We start from the raw sequence: 14,815 nt of genomic DNA, 5'->3' as shown, positions 1-14,815 counted from the left end.
AAAGCAAAAAACTGCCAGTCTTTTTATGGGCTGGGCTTGGAAGTCCCAGAGCATTCCTTCTACCACATTCTACTGGCCAGGGACCCAGGGCCCGTACAGATTTCCAGGAAGGGGAAATAAGCTCCCCATCTCACTAGAGGAGCAACATGTGCCTACGGGAAGTGGGGGAATTGCTGGAGGCCATCTTTGGAATGCCCACTCCATTGCAGCGTGCATTTTCTATTCCTCGACCCCCAGGAGGGGAAAATGCTTGCTTCTGTTCATTACAGAGGCTGTGTTTCTTATTATCTGCTGATCTTCGCTAGCTGCTGCTATTGTTAGAAGCAGAATAGTAGAGCGGCCCAGTTGCAAGGGACCTCGTAAATGAGTCGGTACAGGTTTAAGTGCTCCCAGGAACCCGACTGGGATCCCATCAGACGGAGGCAAAAGCCATGCAGGGAAGGCCAGGGGCTCTCCCGTCCCGCTTTTGTCAAATTGTCACCTCTTTTATTTGTCCTACGTATTCAGGTTTCACTTCACACAAAGAAAAGCTTCCTGGGCAGAAAAAGTATTGAAAACCGTGCATCTAGTCCAAGTCCATGTGCAAATTTCAGCCACTAGACCACCAGGGACACATGCGTGTGTCATCTGTGCTCCCCGTGGCCAAGATGTCACCGGAAGCATGCTTAAGCGTTTCCGGAAGTGGGGATCTCTCTCCTATTAAATGCGGGGACGTCTTCCACGGTTCTAACAGGAAGCCCACTTCCCCTTACCTTCCAACACCGGCCCCTTCTTGTGTGTCTTTGGAGGCCTTCAAATTCATCCACGTCCATGGCACAAAGAGTTTTGGTTCCAATTCTCCACGGTGACGCCCCGTGCCAGACAGACACCATCTACTGCAAAGCTTGAGTCACTAGTCAGTGTTGCCTGTTCAGTCCTCCTATTTTGTGAGTTGGCGTACGAATAGGAAAGATTTTGTCTTTGCCTCCTTCCTAATAGTGTTTTCTTCCCGGCATCACATTTAACTCCGTGTATCCGCCGTAATTCAGAAACCGACCGAGGGAGAGCTAAGCCTCTGTTGGCATAGTAACCTGGCGTCGCCTTGGGGGTAGCTAAGTCAGGGCTTCTCAACCTTGGCACTGTTGACATTTGGGGCCGTATAATTTGTTTGCTGTTGGGGAGGGTGCTCTGTGCACTGTAGGATGCCCGGAAGCATCATTGGCCTTTATCCCCCCAGTTGCAGCTTAACCTAATAGAACTTTCTCACTCTTGTAACCAGACAATATGGATATACCTGGCCAGTGGGCAGCCTTCCTTCACATGGTGATAAAGGGACCAGGCCTGTCTCCCGTCTTTTGGTCCTCCCACCCCGTAGAGCCTTGGAGTCCCTTGTTCTGGCCGGTCGGTGGTGGAGGGGTGACACCTACTTCTTGACCCCTGGGGCCCACAAGTGACATGCATCTCATAAGCCCTCCTGCTCCACGAGTGAAAACTAGTCACGTGGCCGCACCTCTGTGCGGAAGGTTCCAGGAAAGGAATTCTCTGGCAGGGAGACCCTTGTCTAGTGGAGCAGGACTCTATACTTTGGAGGAAGCATGGCTCAGCTGGAAGAAGCACCGGCCACCTCTGCTTCACACCCATCCCGTGCCCTGCAGATATCGACGAGTGCGCCGCCAGCAGGTGCCCCGCCAACGCGGCCTGCGCCAACACCCCCGGGAGCTACTTCTGCACCTGCCACCCGGGCTTCGCACCAAGCAGTGGACAGCCGAGTTTCGCAGACCAGAGAGTGACATGTACAGGTGAGGGGGGAGTTTGCCGGGGCAGCCCTGAGAAATCATTTCTCCTCCTCGTGCCTCTGGGCTTCCTGATGGCCCCCAGTTCCTTGCAGATGCCGACGAGTGTTCCCAAGATCCGTCACCGTGCGGGCCGCATTCCGTCTGCACCAATGTCCCCGGCTTCTACAGCTGCACCTGCGCGGGGGGCTTTCGCCTCGATCCGGAAGGCTCCTGGAAACACGGCAACTTCAGCTGTAAAAGTAATAATCTCCTCGTGTCTCCTGGGGATGGGATCTGTGTCTTGCTCTGCTTGCAAAACGTCTCACTCTGCCCAACCCCTGGATCCTTCTCTCCCTTCCTCCTCATCCACATTTTCTTTTCTTTTTTTTTTAAATTTTTATTTTTAATGGACGAGGTTCTGGGGCCCCAAGAGCGAGGGGCCCCAGAAGTCGCCCCACATTTTCTTTTTATTCATTCATTCGAGAAATTGTTTTTGGAGCACCGATCAATTGATTAATTAATTAAACAGGTCCCTTGCACTAGGTACTGAGGATTCTTCAGTTCTGGATATGATTCTCGTCCTCATGGGGTTTATAGTCTAGGGAAGGAGGCGGGGAGCGCCTTCACACACAATTATGTGATATTTAGTAACTACTAGGATGAGTGCAACGATTGCAAATGCATAGGCCGGGCGTGGTGGCTCACGCCCGTAATCCTAGCACTCTGGGAGGCCGAGGGGGGGCGGATCGCTCGAGGTCAGGAGTTCGAAACCAGCCTGAGCAAGAGCGAGACCCCGTCTCTACTATAAATAGAAAGAAATTAATTGGCCAACTAATATATATAGAAAAAAATTAGCCGGGCATGGTGGCGCATGCCTGTAGTCTCAGCTACTCGGGAGGCTGAGGCAGGAGGATCGCTTGAGCCCAGGAGTTTGAGGTTGCTGTGAGCTAGGCTGACGCCACGGCACTCACTCTAGCCTGGACAACAGAGTGAGACTCTGTCTTAAAAAAAAAGAAAAGAAAAGAAAATGTATAGTGTGCTTTGCAGTGGCCAGTGAGATACTGAATTTGCACCATGCAAAGGACATTTAAGTGGAAACTTGGAGGAGGAGTAGGAATTCTCTAGATGAAGAGAGGGGACGACAGAGTTCCGGGTTATAGCATGTGCAAAGGCCCTGAGGCTCACGCAGAGTGAGTACAAGAGGAAGCGGCGTTAGATGCGTGCGGTGAGGTGGAGACAGGGCAGAGTCTGCAGGGCCTTGTGTATGTGCCGGGTGATGAATTTTGGAGTCCTTCCCCCCCCCCCCGAAGAACGATGGGAGATCAGAAAAGGCTTAAAATTTTAAAGTGATGGATGATGGGATACATTAAAAATATATGCTACTAATACTTATAGGGAGCCAATGAGGTACGACAATAAAATGAATATATCCGAGGCCCTTCCCAACATAAGAAAGAGAATATCAGCAAAGCCATTGTGTCTTCTGCATGTTCCCTCCCACTCTGTCTCCTCCTCAGAGGGACCCACCTGGAAATCTTTTTGTGTTCATTATTCTCCCACTTTTAAAAAAAAAAAATTCCCTCCTGGGTTTGTGGCCCTAAACAATGTATCTGCTTAGTTCGGCTTGCTTTTGGAGCTTTGCAAAAATGGTTTCATGCTGTGTACGGTCTTCTCTGATCTGCTCTTTTCACTCAGCACCGTGCTCCGTGGAGTCCCCCATGTTGTAGTGCACGGATGTTGTAGGTCGTCTATCTTCACTATTATGTGTTACGGCCGTGCCCGGTTTTTAAGCCGGAGAGGGGGGAGTGAAATCTGACTTGCTTTTTTAGCCTGCCTGGCTGTTGTTGACGTTTTTGGTTTGGTTGCTTTTGTTTTCTTCCCAGGAGTTCCCTTCAGGTGTAAGGAAGATGTGCTATCCAATAATAAACAGGCCCAGCAATGCCAAGGGGGAGCAGCATTGAAACCCGAATATGTGAGTGTTTTTGAAGGTTCCTAGTTCTTGAGGTTTTCCTAGAAGCCACTCAGGTAGGACGTTTTTTTTTGCAGTTTTAACAAAGGCAGAAATAACAGTGGCCTAAACCAGAAAGCAGTTTCTCTCTCTCTTCTGTAACAGCCTGAGTGTAAGATGTGCAGAGCTGATAATGATGGGTTCATAAGGCTCCCACGTTGTGGCCCAAGATAGCTGCTCCAGCTCCTGCCATCACATCTGCATTCCAGATAGTAGGAAGGGGAGAAAAGGAAGTGGAAGGCACAGTTTTTCCCTTTAAGTGCATGACCCAGTGTCACTTCTGTTTATACTTGATTGGCCAAAAATTAGTCACATGGTCACACGTAGCTGCAAGGGAACCTGGGAAGGAAGGATATCTGCCTATCTAAAACTCGAGGAGGAAGAAGGGGAGACACTGTTGGAGTCTCCCCACCAGCGAAGTCTCCCCAACAGTACTTGGATGCTGTTGCATCCGAGTGAGATGGGATGGGTGATACTCGGCCAGCCTGGCAGAGAGGAATTTGGACCTCGGACCTAATGAAGTCATTGCAGTGAGTAAAGTCTCTATAGCCTCTTTAGAAACTGATGCAACTATTCTAAATATGAGCTTGCAAATTAGCTTTGGAACTACCACACACCTTGGACCACTGTTTTTCTTTTTAAATTGTAAAATACGCATAACATAAAAGTCACCATTTTACATATTTGAAAGTGCACAATTCAGCGGCATGTAGTTCACCCACAGTGCTGTGCAACCATCACCACTACCTGGTTCCAGAACATTTTCATCACCCTAAGAAGAAACCCCGTCCCCATTAAGCGCTCACTCCCCATTATTCCCTTCCCCCAGCCCACGGCAAACACTGACCCTCTTTCTGCCTTCATGGATTTGTCTGTCCTGCACATTTCCTGTGCATGGAATCGTACAATGTTAGTTCCTTTGTGTCTGGTGTCTTTCACTGAGCATGATTTTTTCAAGCTTCATTCACGCTATAGCATGTATCAGAATGCCTTCCTTTTTCAGGGCTGAGTAATATTTCATTCGAACCACTGTTGGCTCACACACTTCCCCGTCTTTTTGTCCCGCTACATAGTTTTGCTGTTTGTTCGTGTTTGCTTCTTTTACTCATGCAAGAGAAAGGTGATGTGACTGTAATTTCGATCAAAGGATAGCTTTATTTCCCCGGGAATTCTCCATACTCGGGGATTCCGGATTCCGATGGGCTTGGTGGCTCCATTTGTAGATTACGTGCTTGGAGGAACGGACGGGGCAGTGCTCACAGACGCTCTCTCCTCTGGGGGACAGGTCTCCTTTTGTGCACTGATTAACGCCACCCTCCTCGTTCTGGACGACGTGTGCGGAAAGGAAACCACCGCGGTTTATCTGGAGGTAAAAATAAAGTTTTTGTGTCTTGAGTTTGAGACATCTCGGGTACCTTTGGGGGTGTGGAAAGTCCTCTTTATAATTCATGGGTTGTGAGCTAACATGTAACGTATTATGGTTGTAAGGTTTTAAAAATTAGCATGCGGTAAAATTACCTTATTATTATTATTTTTTTTTTGGCATAAAGTTCTGTGAGTTTCATCACCTTGAATACATCTGTGGAACTACCACCACGATCAGAATACAGAACAGTTTCACTTCCTCCAAAAATTCCGTTTGGCTTTCTCTTTATACTCAGACAGACATAGTCACTCTCACCCCCAACCTCTGCACATGTCTGTCCCTGCAGTTTTGCCTTCTCAAGACCCTTATATAAATGGGATCACGGAGGATATGGCCTTTTGAGACTGACTTCTTTCACTCAGCAGAGTGCATTCGAGGCTCAACGATGTCGCATTGATAAATAGCCCCATTCCTTCTTCTTCTTTTTCTATAATTTTACCACTGGTGGCATTTAGTGCATTGACAGTACTGTGCAAAACCATCAGCACCTTCCATCTCCAGAACGTTCTCGTCTTCCCAAACCGAAGCTCTGTCCCCATGAAACACTCACTCCCCACCCGCTCCCCAGCCCCTGGCACCCACCGTCCCACTTCCTGTCCCTGTGGATCTGACAACTCTAGGGACCTCCTGCCAGTGGAATCACGCGGGATTTGTCCTTCTGTGTCTGGCTTATGTGACAGAGTATCATGTCCTCAGGGTTCATCCATGTTGCAGCGTGGATCGATGCTTCATTTTTTGCTTCATTCATTTTTTTTTTATTGCTGAGTCATATCCCGTTTTATAAACACACCATGGTTTGTTCATCCATTCATTTTTTTTTTTTTTGAAGGCGGCTCTTAAAAAATGTGTGCTATTTTTTATTTCAGTACGGCAGCACATAAATACCAAAAATATAATTTTAAAAAATTAGCATTATCATTTCTAAACAAAATGAGATAATCCATACATGTCACTCTGTAATCTGCTTGATTTAACAATAGCTCATTTGCAAGTGTTGGTCACTGTCAGAAAAAAAAAAACCCTCACAAAACAATAGACCATGGTCTTTTTTTTGCCTATTAATACGTATAAGGTATGCTACGACATTCTTCCTTTCTTTTTTATTTTTGCTTTTTTTGCTGTTTTATTTTAATTTTTTTTCTATTTCAGCATATTAGCGGGGTACAAATATTTAGGTTACATAGATTGCCTTTGCCCCACCCGAGTCTGAACTTCAAGCGTGTCCAACCCCCAGACAGTGCGCACCGAACCCCTTAGGTGTGAATATACCATCCCCTCCGCCCCCTCCCACCTGCCCAGTACCCAGTGAATGGTACTACTTACTATATGCCCACTGAAGTATTGATCAGTTAGTAGCAATTTGATCAATGCCATTCTTTTTAACAGCTGCATACTATCCCGCGATTTGATTGTTCCACCCTCGTTTATTTAACCGATCTAGTGGGCATTTAGACTTTCCACAAACCATCCCAACGCAAACATCACTGGACAAGATCCTTGTACAGAGCTTAAGGATTTCTGGAAGGATCAATTCCTGGAAGGGAAGTCGCTGGGTCCAAGAGTAGGTGCGGTTTATGTTGTCGCAGGTGCTAAATGCCTGAATTCCAGAAAGGCGACACCAGTGTGCACTCCCAGTGGAGCATCTTGAACTGGGAAGAGGGGCCTGAGCGGAGGGTCTTTTCAGTTTGCCTTTGGTCTCGACTCCCAACCGTGTCTTCCTAAAGAGAGACAGGACGGCTGTCGTTTCATTGGTGTGAGTGTGTGTATGAGAGAGAGAGAGAGAGAGAGGGCCGGGCGCGGTGGCTCACACCTGTCATCCTAGCACTCTGGGAGGCCGAGGCGGGCGGATCGCTCGAGGTCAGGAGTTCGAAACCAGCCTGAGCAAGAGTGAGACCCCTGTCTCTACTATAAATAGAAAGAAATTAATTGGCCAACTAATATATATAGAAAAAATCAGCCGGGCATGTGGCACATGCCTGTAGTCCCAGCTACTCGGGAGGCTGAGGCAGGAGGATCGCTTGAGCCCAGGAGTTTGAGGTTGCTGTGAGCTAGGCTGACGCCACGGCACTCACTCTAGCCTGGGCAACAGAGTGAGACTCTGTCTCAAAGAAAAAAAAAAAAAAGAGAGAGAGAGAGAGAGGGAGGGAGGGAAGGAGGGAAGGAGAGGGGAACACGAACAAACACATCTGTCCTTGCAGAGCACAGCCAACAGCCTTGCTGCTGTTCTTGAACGAACGTCTGCACTGTCCGAAGTCTCCAAGGAAAAGACGTCCGCCCTGGGCACGGCCATCCTGGAGAGTGTGGAAAGTGCCATGCTGGCGGCTCTTCTGGACCCCTCTGCGGATGCCAGTCGGACTATTCGGACGGAAAAGCTGGGTAGGGTAACCCACTCGTGGCGAGTTTGACTGTGAGTGGTCGGTCACTCTGGCTTTTAAAGTGATTTTCCGTGACTGCCCCACCCGCCTTTTCTCCCACTGTCTCAAAGCCCTGACGTCCCAGCAAAGCAAGTGTAGTCAGAGCCTGTCCCGTTCCGCGAGTGCTTGGCAGGGGCCAGGCCCTGTGCTAGCAGCGTGTCCTTCATTTATTCGGCCAATATTTGCGCTGGGTTAAGGCACGAGGGCTGTTTGCCGCGTTCCGATATTTCCGGCTCTCCCTGCTGGGAACGTGGTAGGACTGCGCTTCCTGGCTCTCTGGGGTTAGCTGGGATTTTGTGGCCAGTGGACTGGGGAAGAGAAAGAGTTGCTGGTGTGAGATGTTCCAGAACTTTCTTCCCCCCTGACGTAGTGGCTGGCGGTGTTTCAGGCCACAGCTGCTCCATCTGCCTGGGTCCCAGAGTGAGGAAAACGCAGAGCGCGGCCCCAGGTCGATCGACGGCAAACACAAAGCATTAAGGAGCAGCGCGTCCTTGCTGTTTTCTAATGCACTGAGACTGGGGGCTGTTTGTTACTGCGGCATGACTAACCCTTTCCTGACTGATGCGTGCTTGATGGGTGGCCGCTTGGGAATACTGGGTGCTGTGGCTCTTTTATAGCAACACCCCACTCCTGGTAGTAGTTCCTGTATCATAAACCTAGGAAATGCCTTCCTAATGGATGCCCAGGAGCCCAGGAGGTAGAGTTCGAGTATTTGTTGAGCTCCCACTAGTAGTGAACACAATTGACCTCACAGGTTTTTTTTTTTTTTTTTTTGGAGACACAGTCTCGCTCTGTCACCCAGGCTGGAGTGCAGTGTTGTCGTCATAGCTCACTGCAGCCTCCAACTCCCGGGCTCAAGCAATCCTCCTGTCTCAACCTCCCAAGCAGCTGGGACTATAGGGGCACACCACCACACCCGGCTAATTTTTCTATTATTATTATTATTTTTTTTGGTAGAGATGAGGTTCTCACTCTTGCTCAGGCTGGTCCTGAACTCCCAACCTGGAGCCATCCTCCCACCTCAGCCTCCCAGAGTGCTGGGATTACAGGCGTGAGCCACCGCGCCCGGCCACACGGCTTTATATTTTAGTGAGTTGAGTCAGACGATAAACAAACGGACATCTGGTTTAACAGATAGAGGCAGCTGTATTGAGGACAATACAGCAGGCCAGGGAGGGTAGAGAGGGTCTGGAGTTAGCAGGGGAGTTGCCAGTTATACGTTGTGGTCAGGGGAGGCCTCACTGGGGCAGGGACCTCAAGGAAGGGAGCTGTGTAGCTGTCAGGAGAAAGAGCACGGGTAGAAATACTTGGGGAGCTCAAGGAACAGTGGGGTGGCCAGTGTGGCTGAAGTGGCAGAGCCCAGCGGCCCCCAACATTTTTGGCACCAGGGATCAGTTTCGTGGAAGAAAAATCTTTCCATGGGCAGGGTGGAGGGGAGGGGTGGTTTTGGCATGATTCGGCTGCATTGCATTTACTGTGCAGCCAAACCTCTCTGCTAATCACAATCTGTATTTGCAGCGGCTCCCCAGTGCTAGCATCACCCCTCAGCTCCACCTCGGATCATCGGGCATTGGATGCTCATAGGAGCCGAATCCTAGACCCCTCGCATGCACAGTTTACAGTAGGGTCCGCGCTCCTATGAGGATCTAACGCCGCTGCTGATCTGATGGGAGCCGGCTCCCAGCAGGCCACACAGACTGGTATTGGTCTGTGGCCCGGGGTTTGGGGACTGCAGGCGTAGACGACAGCAAGCACGGTCAGAGAAGGGGTCAGAAAAGAAAGGAGGAGGAAGATTTTGCAGATAAATGTAGGGACTTAGAGAGTTTTATCTGAAGTAAGATGGAGGGCATTGGAGAATTTGGAAATAGGCATGGCATCATTTAATTTATACTCCAAGAAGACTCGATTGGTTCCATTGTCTGTTTTGTTTCCATGAGCAGTTAATGGGATAGGGTGAGAGATGGGAGGCTCAGAGAGGTTAAGTCATTGCTCAAATCGGCCCAGCTGGCGGGTGGCAGAGCTGGGTGTCCTAGTCCCCACCGTGTGACTGCACCACCGTGCCCCAGCCCCTTCCTGTCTCCTCTGGCTTTGGAAAGCTTGTCTGAATGTGGAGTAGCCAGAAGATCAGGGCTCTGGTGCTTTCCATTGCCGTTGACTTCCGCCTCCTCTCTCCCTGATGCACCTGCTACATACAACGAGAGACCTTTCCGTTCTTTCCCTTTGTTTGCAACTTTTGCATGCAACTTGTCCGTGTATGCCTTTCCTGGACAGGCACTAAATTCGGGACCCGCTTTCTGGGTGACCTCGTACAAAGCCTCCCTTTCTCTTTTTAGACATCGAGAGCAGAGTTATGGGCGAAGAATGCACCGGACAGAGCACGGCGTTTAGACTGAGAGCCAAAGGGGACGAGATGAAGGTTGGGTGCTCCACCATTAAGGAATCCGCTTCCCCAGGTACCGCCCCCGCTCCCCGGAACCCAGGCCGGGCCCCTCCCTCGGCGAGTAGTCACCTTCTAGATGCCAGGACCGGCGCCAGGCGGCTGAGAACCAGTGAGAGCGGAGGAGGCAGGAGGGGCCCGTGCCCTCAGAGGGGCCTCCACCTGCGAGGGGAGCCAAGCATGCATTAGATGGCCTCACAATACAATTTCTTTTTTTTTTTTTGATTGTGGGAAGGGTCACCAGTCTGGAAGTTCACTGGGGTTTCAACCCTCAGAGCAGCCCAGTGTGGCGCGTGGGATGTTGAAGTGTGTGTTTGTGCATGTGTGCGTGTGTGTTTGTGTGTGTGTGTGTTTGTGTGTCTGTGTTTGTGTGTGTTTGTGTGTGTGTGTTTGTGTGTGTGCATGTGTTTGTGTGTGTTTGTGTGTGTGTGTGTGTGCATGTGTTTGTGTGTGTTTGTGCGTGTGTGTTTGTGTGTGTTTGTGCGTGTGTGTTTGTGTGTGTGTGTTTGTGTGTGTTTGTGCATGTGTGTTTGTGTGTGTGTTTGTGCGTGTGTGTTTGTGTGTGTGCATGTGTGTGCATGTGTGTTTGTGTGTGTTTGTGTGTGTGTGCATGTGTGTTTGTGTGTTTGTGCCTGTGTGTGTGTGCGTGTGTGTGTGTGCGCGCGTGTGTTTGTGTGTGTGTGTGCGCGTGTGTGTTTGTGTGTGTGCATGTGTGTTTGTGTGTGTGCATGTGTGTTTGTGCGTGTGTGTTTGTGTGTGTGTTTGTGCATGTGTGTTTGTGTGTGTGTTTGTGCGTGTGTGTTTGTGTGTGTGCATGTGTGTGTGCATGTGTGTTTGTGTGTGTGTTTGTGTGTGTGCATGTGTGTTTGTGTGTTTGTGCGTGTGTGTGTGTGCGTGTGTGTGTGTGTGTGCGCGTGTGTTTGTGTGTGTGCGTGTGTGTTTGTGTGTGTGCGTGTGTGTGTGCGCGTGTGTGTTTGTGTGCGTGTGTGTGTGTGCGTGTGTGTGCGTGCGTGTGCGTGCGTGTGTGTGCGTGCGTGTGTGTGCGTGTGTGTTTGTGTGTGTTGGGTCATCCATAACAACTATTCACCAAACGATCGCCCCCTTTTCTTCCCCCCCATTGTGGGCGACCTGCAGGGACCGTGGGAGTGGCTTTTGTGTCCTTTGCGGGCTTGGAGTCCGTTTTAGACGAACGCTTCTCCCAAGACCTCCAGAGCCCCTTGGCCAACCCCAGGACAAGACTGAAGATCAATTCTCGCGTTATCGGGGGCGTCATGACGGGGGAGAAGAAAGAGAACTTCTTAGAGCCGGTGGTCTACACGCTGGAGAACACCCAGGTTCGTGGAGCAATCTGCCGACCCGCAGGGTCACATCTGCCGGGACTCCCGACCCTCGGCGGCCTGGGCTCTCGCCCGGCACGCGGCACCTGCACGCGGCAGCTCCCGGCATCCCCAGCACCTCCAGGCACCCCCGAAGGCCAGCCCGGGGGGACGAGCTCCCCCGTCTCCCCGTGGGGCTCTTCCCTTCGGCCACCGGCAGCCTATGCAGGACCGGGGGAGCCACCTCCACGCAGGAGCCTTTGTGGGTGGCTTGTTTACCCGAAGCGCGTTCGAGTCCGCGGTGGAGACACGTCGGGGCTCTAAGACGTTTGCATTTCATCACTGCATCTGGAAATCGCAGCGTTTCCCTCCACGCCCCGAAGTCCTCTCGAGGTTGGCCGGGCCAACTCCGTTTGAGGGGGGACCCTCAGGTGACAGGGGCCTTTGTTTTGCAGCCCAAGCAGGAGTCGGAGAGTCCCATCTGCGTTTCCTGGAGTGCGGCGGGCGGGAGATGGACGGCCTCTGGCTGCGCGGTCCAGGAGGCCTCCGCCACCCACACCGTCTGCAGCTGCCGACACATGGCCAACCTCGCCGTCCTCATGGCTTCCGGCGAGCTCACGGTCAGCGTGGACGGCCTCCTCTCCAGCTCCCCCACCCCGTCCCACGGGGAAATATTGACTAAACATCTGCTGCGTGTCCCCCAGGGTGTCGGGGTGTGTGGGAGGGGGTCGTAGGGACAGAAGGGGCGTGCGCCACGCCTCTGCCCCGCCAGAATTCGCAGACCGGTGGGGGAGCCCTGATGCTCGAGGATAAAATAGGAAATCAGGACCCCAGGCAATCACAGATCTTACCGAATGAGCACTCACAGCGTGCCGGGCTCTGTGTTTTAAGTGAAGTGTTTGTGGACCCATTTCGCAGGACGGGAGACTGAGGTTCCTTAAGCCCACCCAGCCATGAAGCTAGGAATGGGTGGAGGTGGTGTTCGAACCCAGGGAAGTCTGGCTCCAGACTTGGTCTCTTCCCCCCAAACCATACACATGGAGCAAGACCTTGTGCTGTAGGAATTTGGAGATGTTTCAGGGAGAGCTGATGGCAGGTCAGGGAGGACACGGGCTGTGACATGAGCCTGGGCGAATGGGTAGATTTGGCAGAAAGGAAAGACATCCTCAGGGTGTTGTGGAGACTGTCTTTGGCTGTCACGCTAGACCTGAGGCTGGATTCCGTGCCAGGGATGTCTTAAATGCTGCTTAGACGACCATGCGGCTTAGCATTTAAGACAACAAGATCCAGAGAAAACACTGATCTATTTTCAAATCCCATCCCCAGCCCTTCCTAGCTGTGTTTTCTTGGACACGTCACTCAACCTCTCTGAGCTGAGCCCAGCTCTCTCATCTCAAAAATGAGAACGAGGGAAAAAAAAAAAATAACCCTGACGCCTAACACTTCTATAATGCATAGTATGTTTCAGGCGCAGTTCTACTTTTAAGTATGCTCGTTTAATCCTCCTAAAACAACCCTCTAAAGCAGTCACTGTGAACATTCCCATTTTAACAGATGAGGCAACTGAGGTACAGACCAGTGGAGTCTCTTGTCCAAACCCACACAGCTCAAGACGGGCAGGATTGCAGTCAGTTTTCTTGACCACTTTGTTGACAATATTATGGCAGGGGGTCATGAGACAGTGCCTGGCCTATCTTTAACACAGAGGAAGCGCTCAAATAAATGTAACATCAATTTTAAGATGAGCTATGAATGGATGGCACAGGGGAAGGACTGGACACATCATGTTCTACTCCCAGAAGTCCAAGTGTGCCTGAATGTTTGAGTGCCAGTCAGGATTCAGGGCAGGAAGCAGAAACCACTCCAGGTATTTCAACCAGAAAGAGATTGAACGCAGGGAATTGGGTGCTCATAAAATCGCTGGAAGGAGATGGAGGAGTTGGAGTCGGGGAGCTGCCACTTGGATTTTGCCTTCAAGGTGACACCCCCACCTGCAGCTGCAGTCCAGTGGCCAGACATTGGGGACTGTCACGTCCCCTCCTCCACCCCCATAAATCTGGGGACTGAACAGTTGGAATATGAAACCTAGCCACAGCTGGCTCCTGTCTGAAGAAAGCTGCTATCTGCTTCCCTTCTGCCTTCCAAACCTTTCACATCTCTTTGGAGAACCTGAGTCACACCCACGACCTTAGCCCTCAAGGATTCTGGGAGATGTAGTTTGTGGACGTCCATCCCAGAACACACGGGGTGGAGCGGAGCATAGGACAGGGCTGGGAGTGCGTGGAAGGCAAAAGGTGATGATGGACCTACCTCACTCTGAGTGTCCAAGGGGAAAAAAAATGCTCTGAGTCCTTTCTGCCCGAGCCAGGGGTCTGGACAATTTTTTTTCCTACCTGGGGAGGATTTTGATCCCCTTCTGAGGCCAACAGTGGAATCTCTTCCCGACAGATGGAGTTCTCCTTGTATGTCATCAGCCACGTGGGCATGCTCATGTCCCTGGTGTGCCTCATCTTGGCCATTGCCACCTTCCTGCTGTGTCGCTCCATTCAAAATCGCAACACCTACTTCCACCTGAACCTCAGCGTGTGCCTCTTCTTGGCCGAGATTCTCTTCCTCGTCGGTATAGACAAGACCGACAACCAGGTGCACATCCTTTGGGCTGTGTCCCCGCCACCTCCCCACCTGCCTCAGCTCGTCCCTACTCAACTCCCTCGGTGCTTGCTCCGACCTCAGGGCCTTTGCACGTGCTGTGCCCTCTGCCTGTAACACTCTCCCCCTGGGCTCCTCAGTTTAAAATCACTTCCCCGATGATCGTGTTGTGGATTGCGGTTGTCCTTCCAATTACTTCCTAAACCAGTGGCTGTCACCGCAGGGTGATTTTGGCCCCCCTGGGGGCAACATCTGGAGACATTTTTGGTTGTCACCACCCGGGGAGGGGAGGATGCCACTGGTACCTAGTGGGTAGAGGTCAGGGATGATGCTAAACGTCCTATAATGCACCAGACAGTGGCCCACGACAGAGAATGGCCCAGCCATAGCGTCACAAACGTCAGTAGTGCTACAGCTGAGAATCAACTCCATTCTATCACTCTATCTGTCCCCCTACAGCGCTTACGCTAAGCCATATTGATTATTCATTGGTTTATTTCCTTCTGTCTCTACCTCCTCCACTCAACCAGGAGCCCCACGGGGGCAAGAACACTGGCCGGTCCCCCCTATAACCTTACCAGACACATAGTGTAGGCTCTCAGGGTTTCCCAAAAGGAGAACTGTCCACATCTGGAGGGGAGATGATCACTCTTAGTGCAGAGACACCCCTCTCACTGGGGGAGGCTCAGCTTCTCTGACCTCCTGAGAACCAAAATTCTGGTAGGGACCTCGCCCCCCCCCCCCATCATTCGGCTAGAGGTGGGCAAGCCTTTTCTGTAAAGAGCTAGACAGCCAACATTTTCCACGTTGC

At 51.2% G+C, this 14,815-nt stretch overlaps 1 protein-coding gene across 1 annotated transcript in view; it reads left to right on the top strand.

Moving 5' to 3' along the window:
• Positions 1-14,815, top strand: part of ADGRE1 (adhesion G protein-coupled receptor E1) — a 50,745-nt gene that overhangs the window by 25,390 nt on the left and 10,540 nt on the right. The window contains exons 13-21 of the mRNA XM_075998382.1: positions 1,635-1,778; positions 1,868-2,014; positions 3,638-3,726; positions 5,048-5,131; positions 7,387-7,564; positions 9,936-10,055; positions 11,174-11,373; positions 11,811-11,975; positions 13,804-13,998. Coding sequence (XP_075854497.1) covers positions 1,635-1,778; positions 1,868-2,014; positions 3,638-3,726; positions 5,048-5,131; positions 7,387-7,564; positions 9,936-10,055; positions 11,174-11,373; positions 11,811-11,975; positions 13,804-13,998 — 1,322 coding nt within the window. The remainder of the gene's footprint in view (positions 1-1,634; positions 1,779-1,867; positions 2,015-3,637; positions 3,727-5,047; positions 5,132-7,386; positions 7,565-9,935; positions 10,056-11,173; positions 11,374-11,810; positions 11,976-13,803; positions 13,999-14,815) is intronic.

The sequence above is a fragment of the Microcebus murinus genome, chromosome 27 (genome assembly GCF_040939455.1).
Source record: "Microcebus murinus isolate Inina chromosome 27, M.murinus_Inina_mat1.0, whole genome shotgun sequence".
NCBI lineage: Eukaryota > Metazoa > Chordata > Mammalia > Primates > Cheirogaleidae > Microcebus > Microcebus murinus.
The sequence above is the reverse complement of the archived record's forward strand: the minus strand, read 5'-3'. Positions and strand labels throughout refer to the sequence as shown.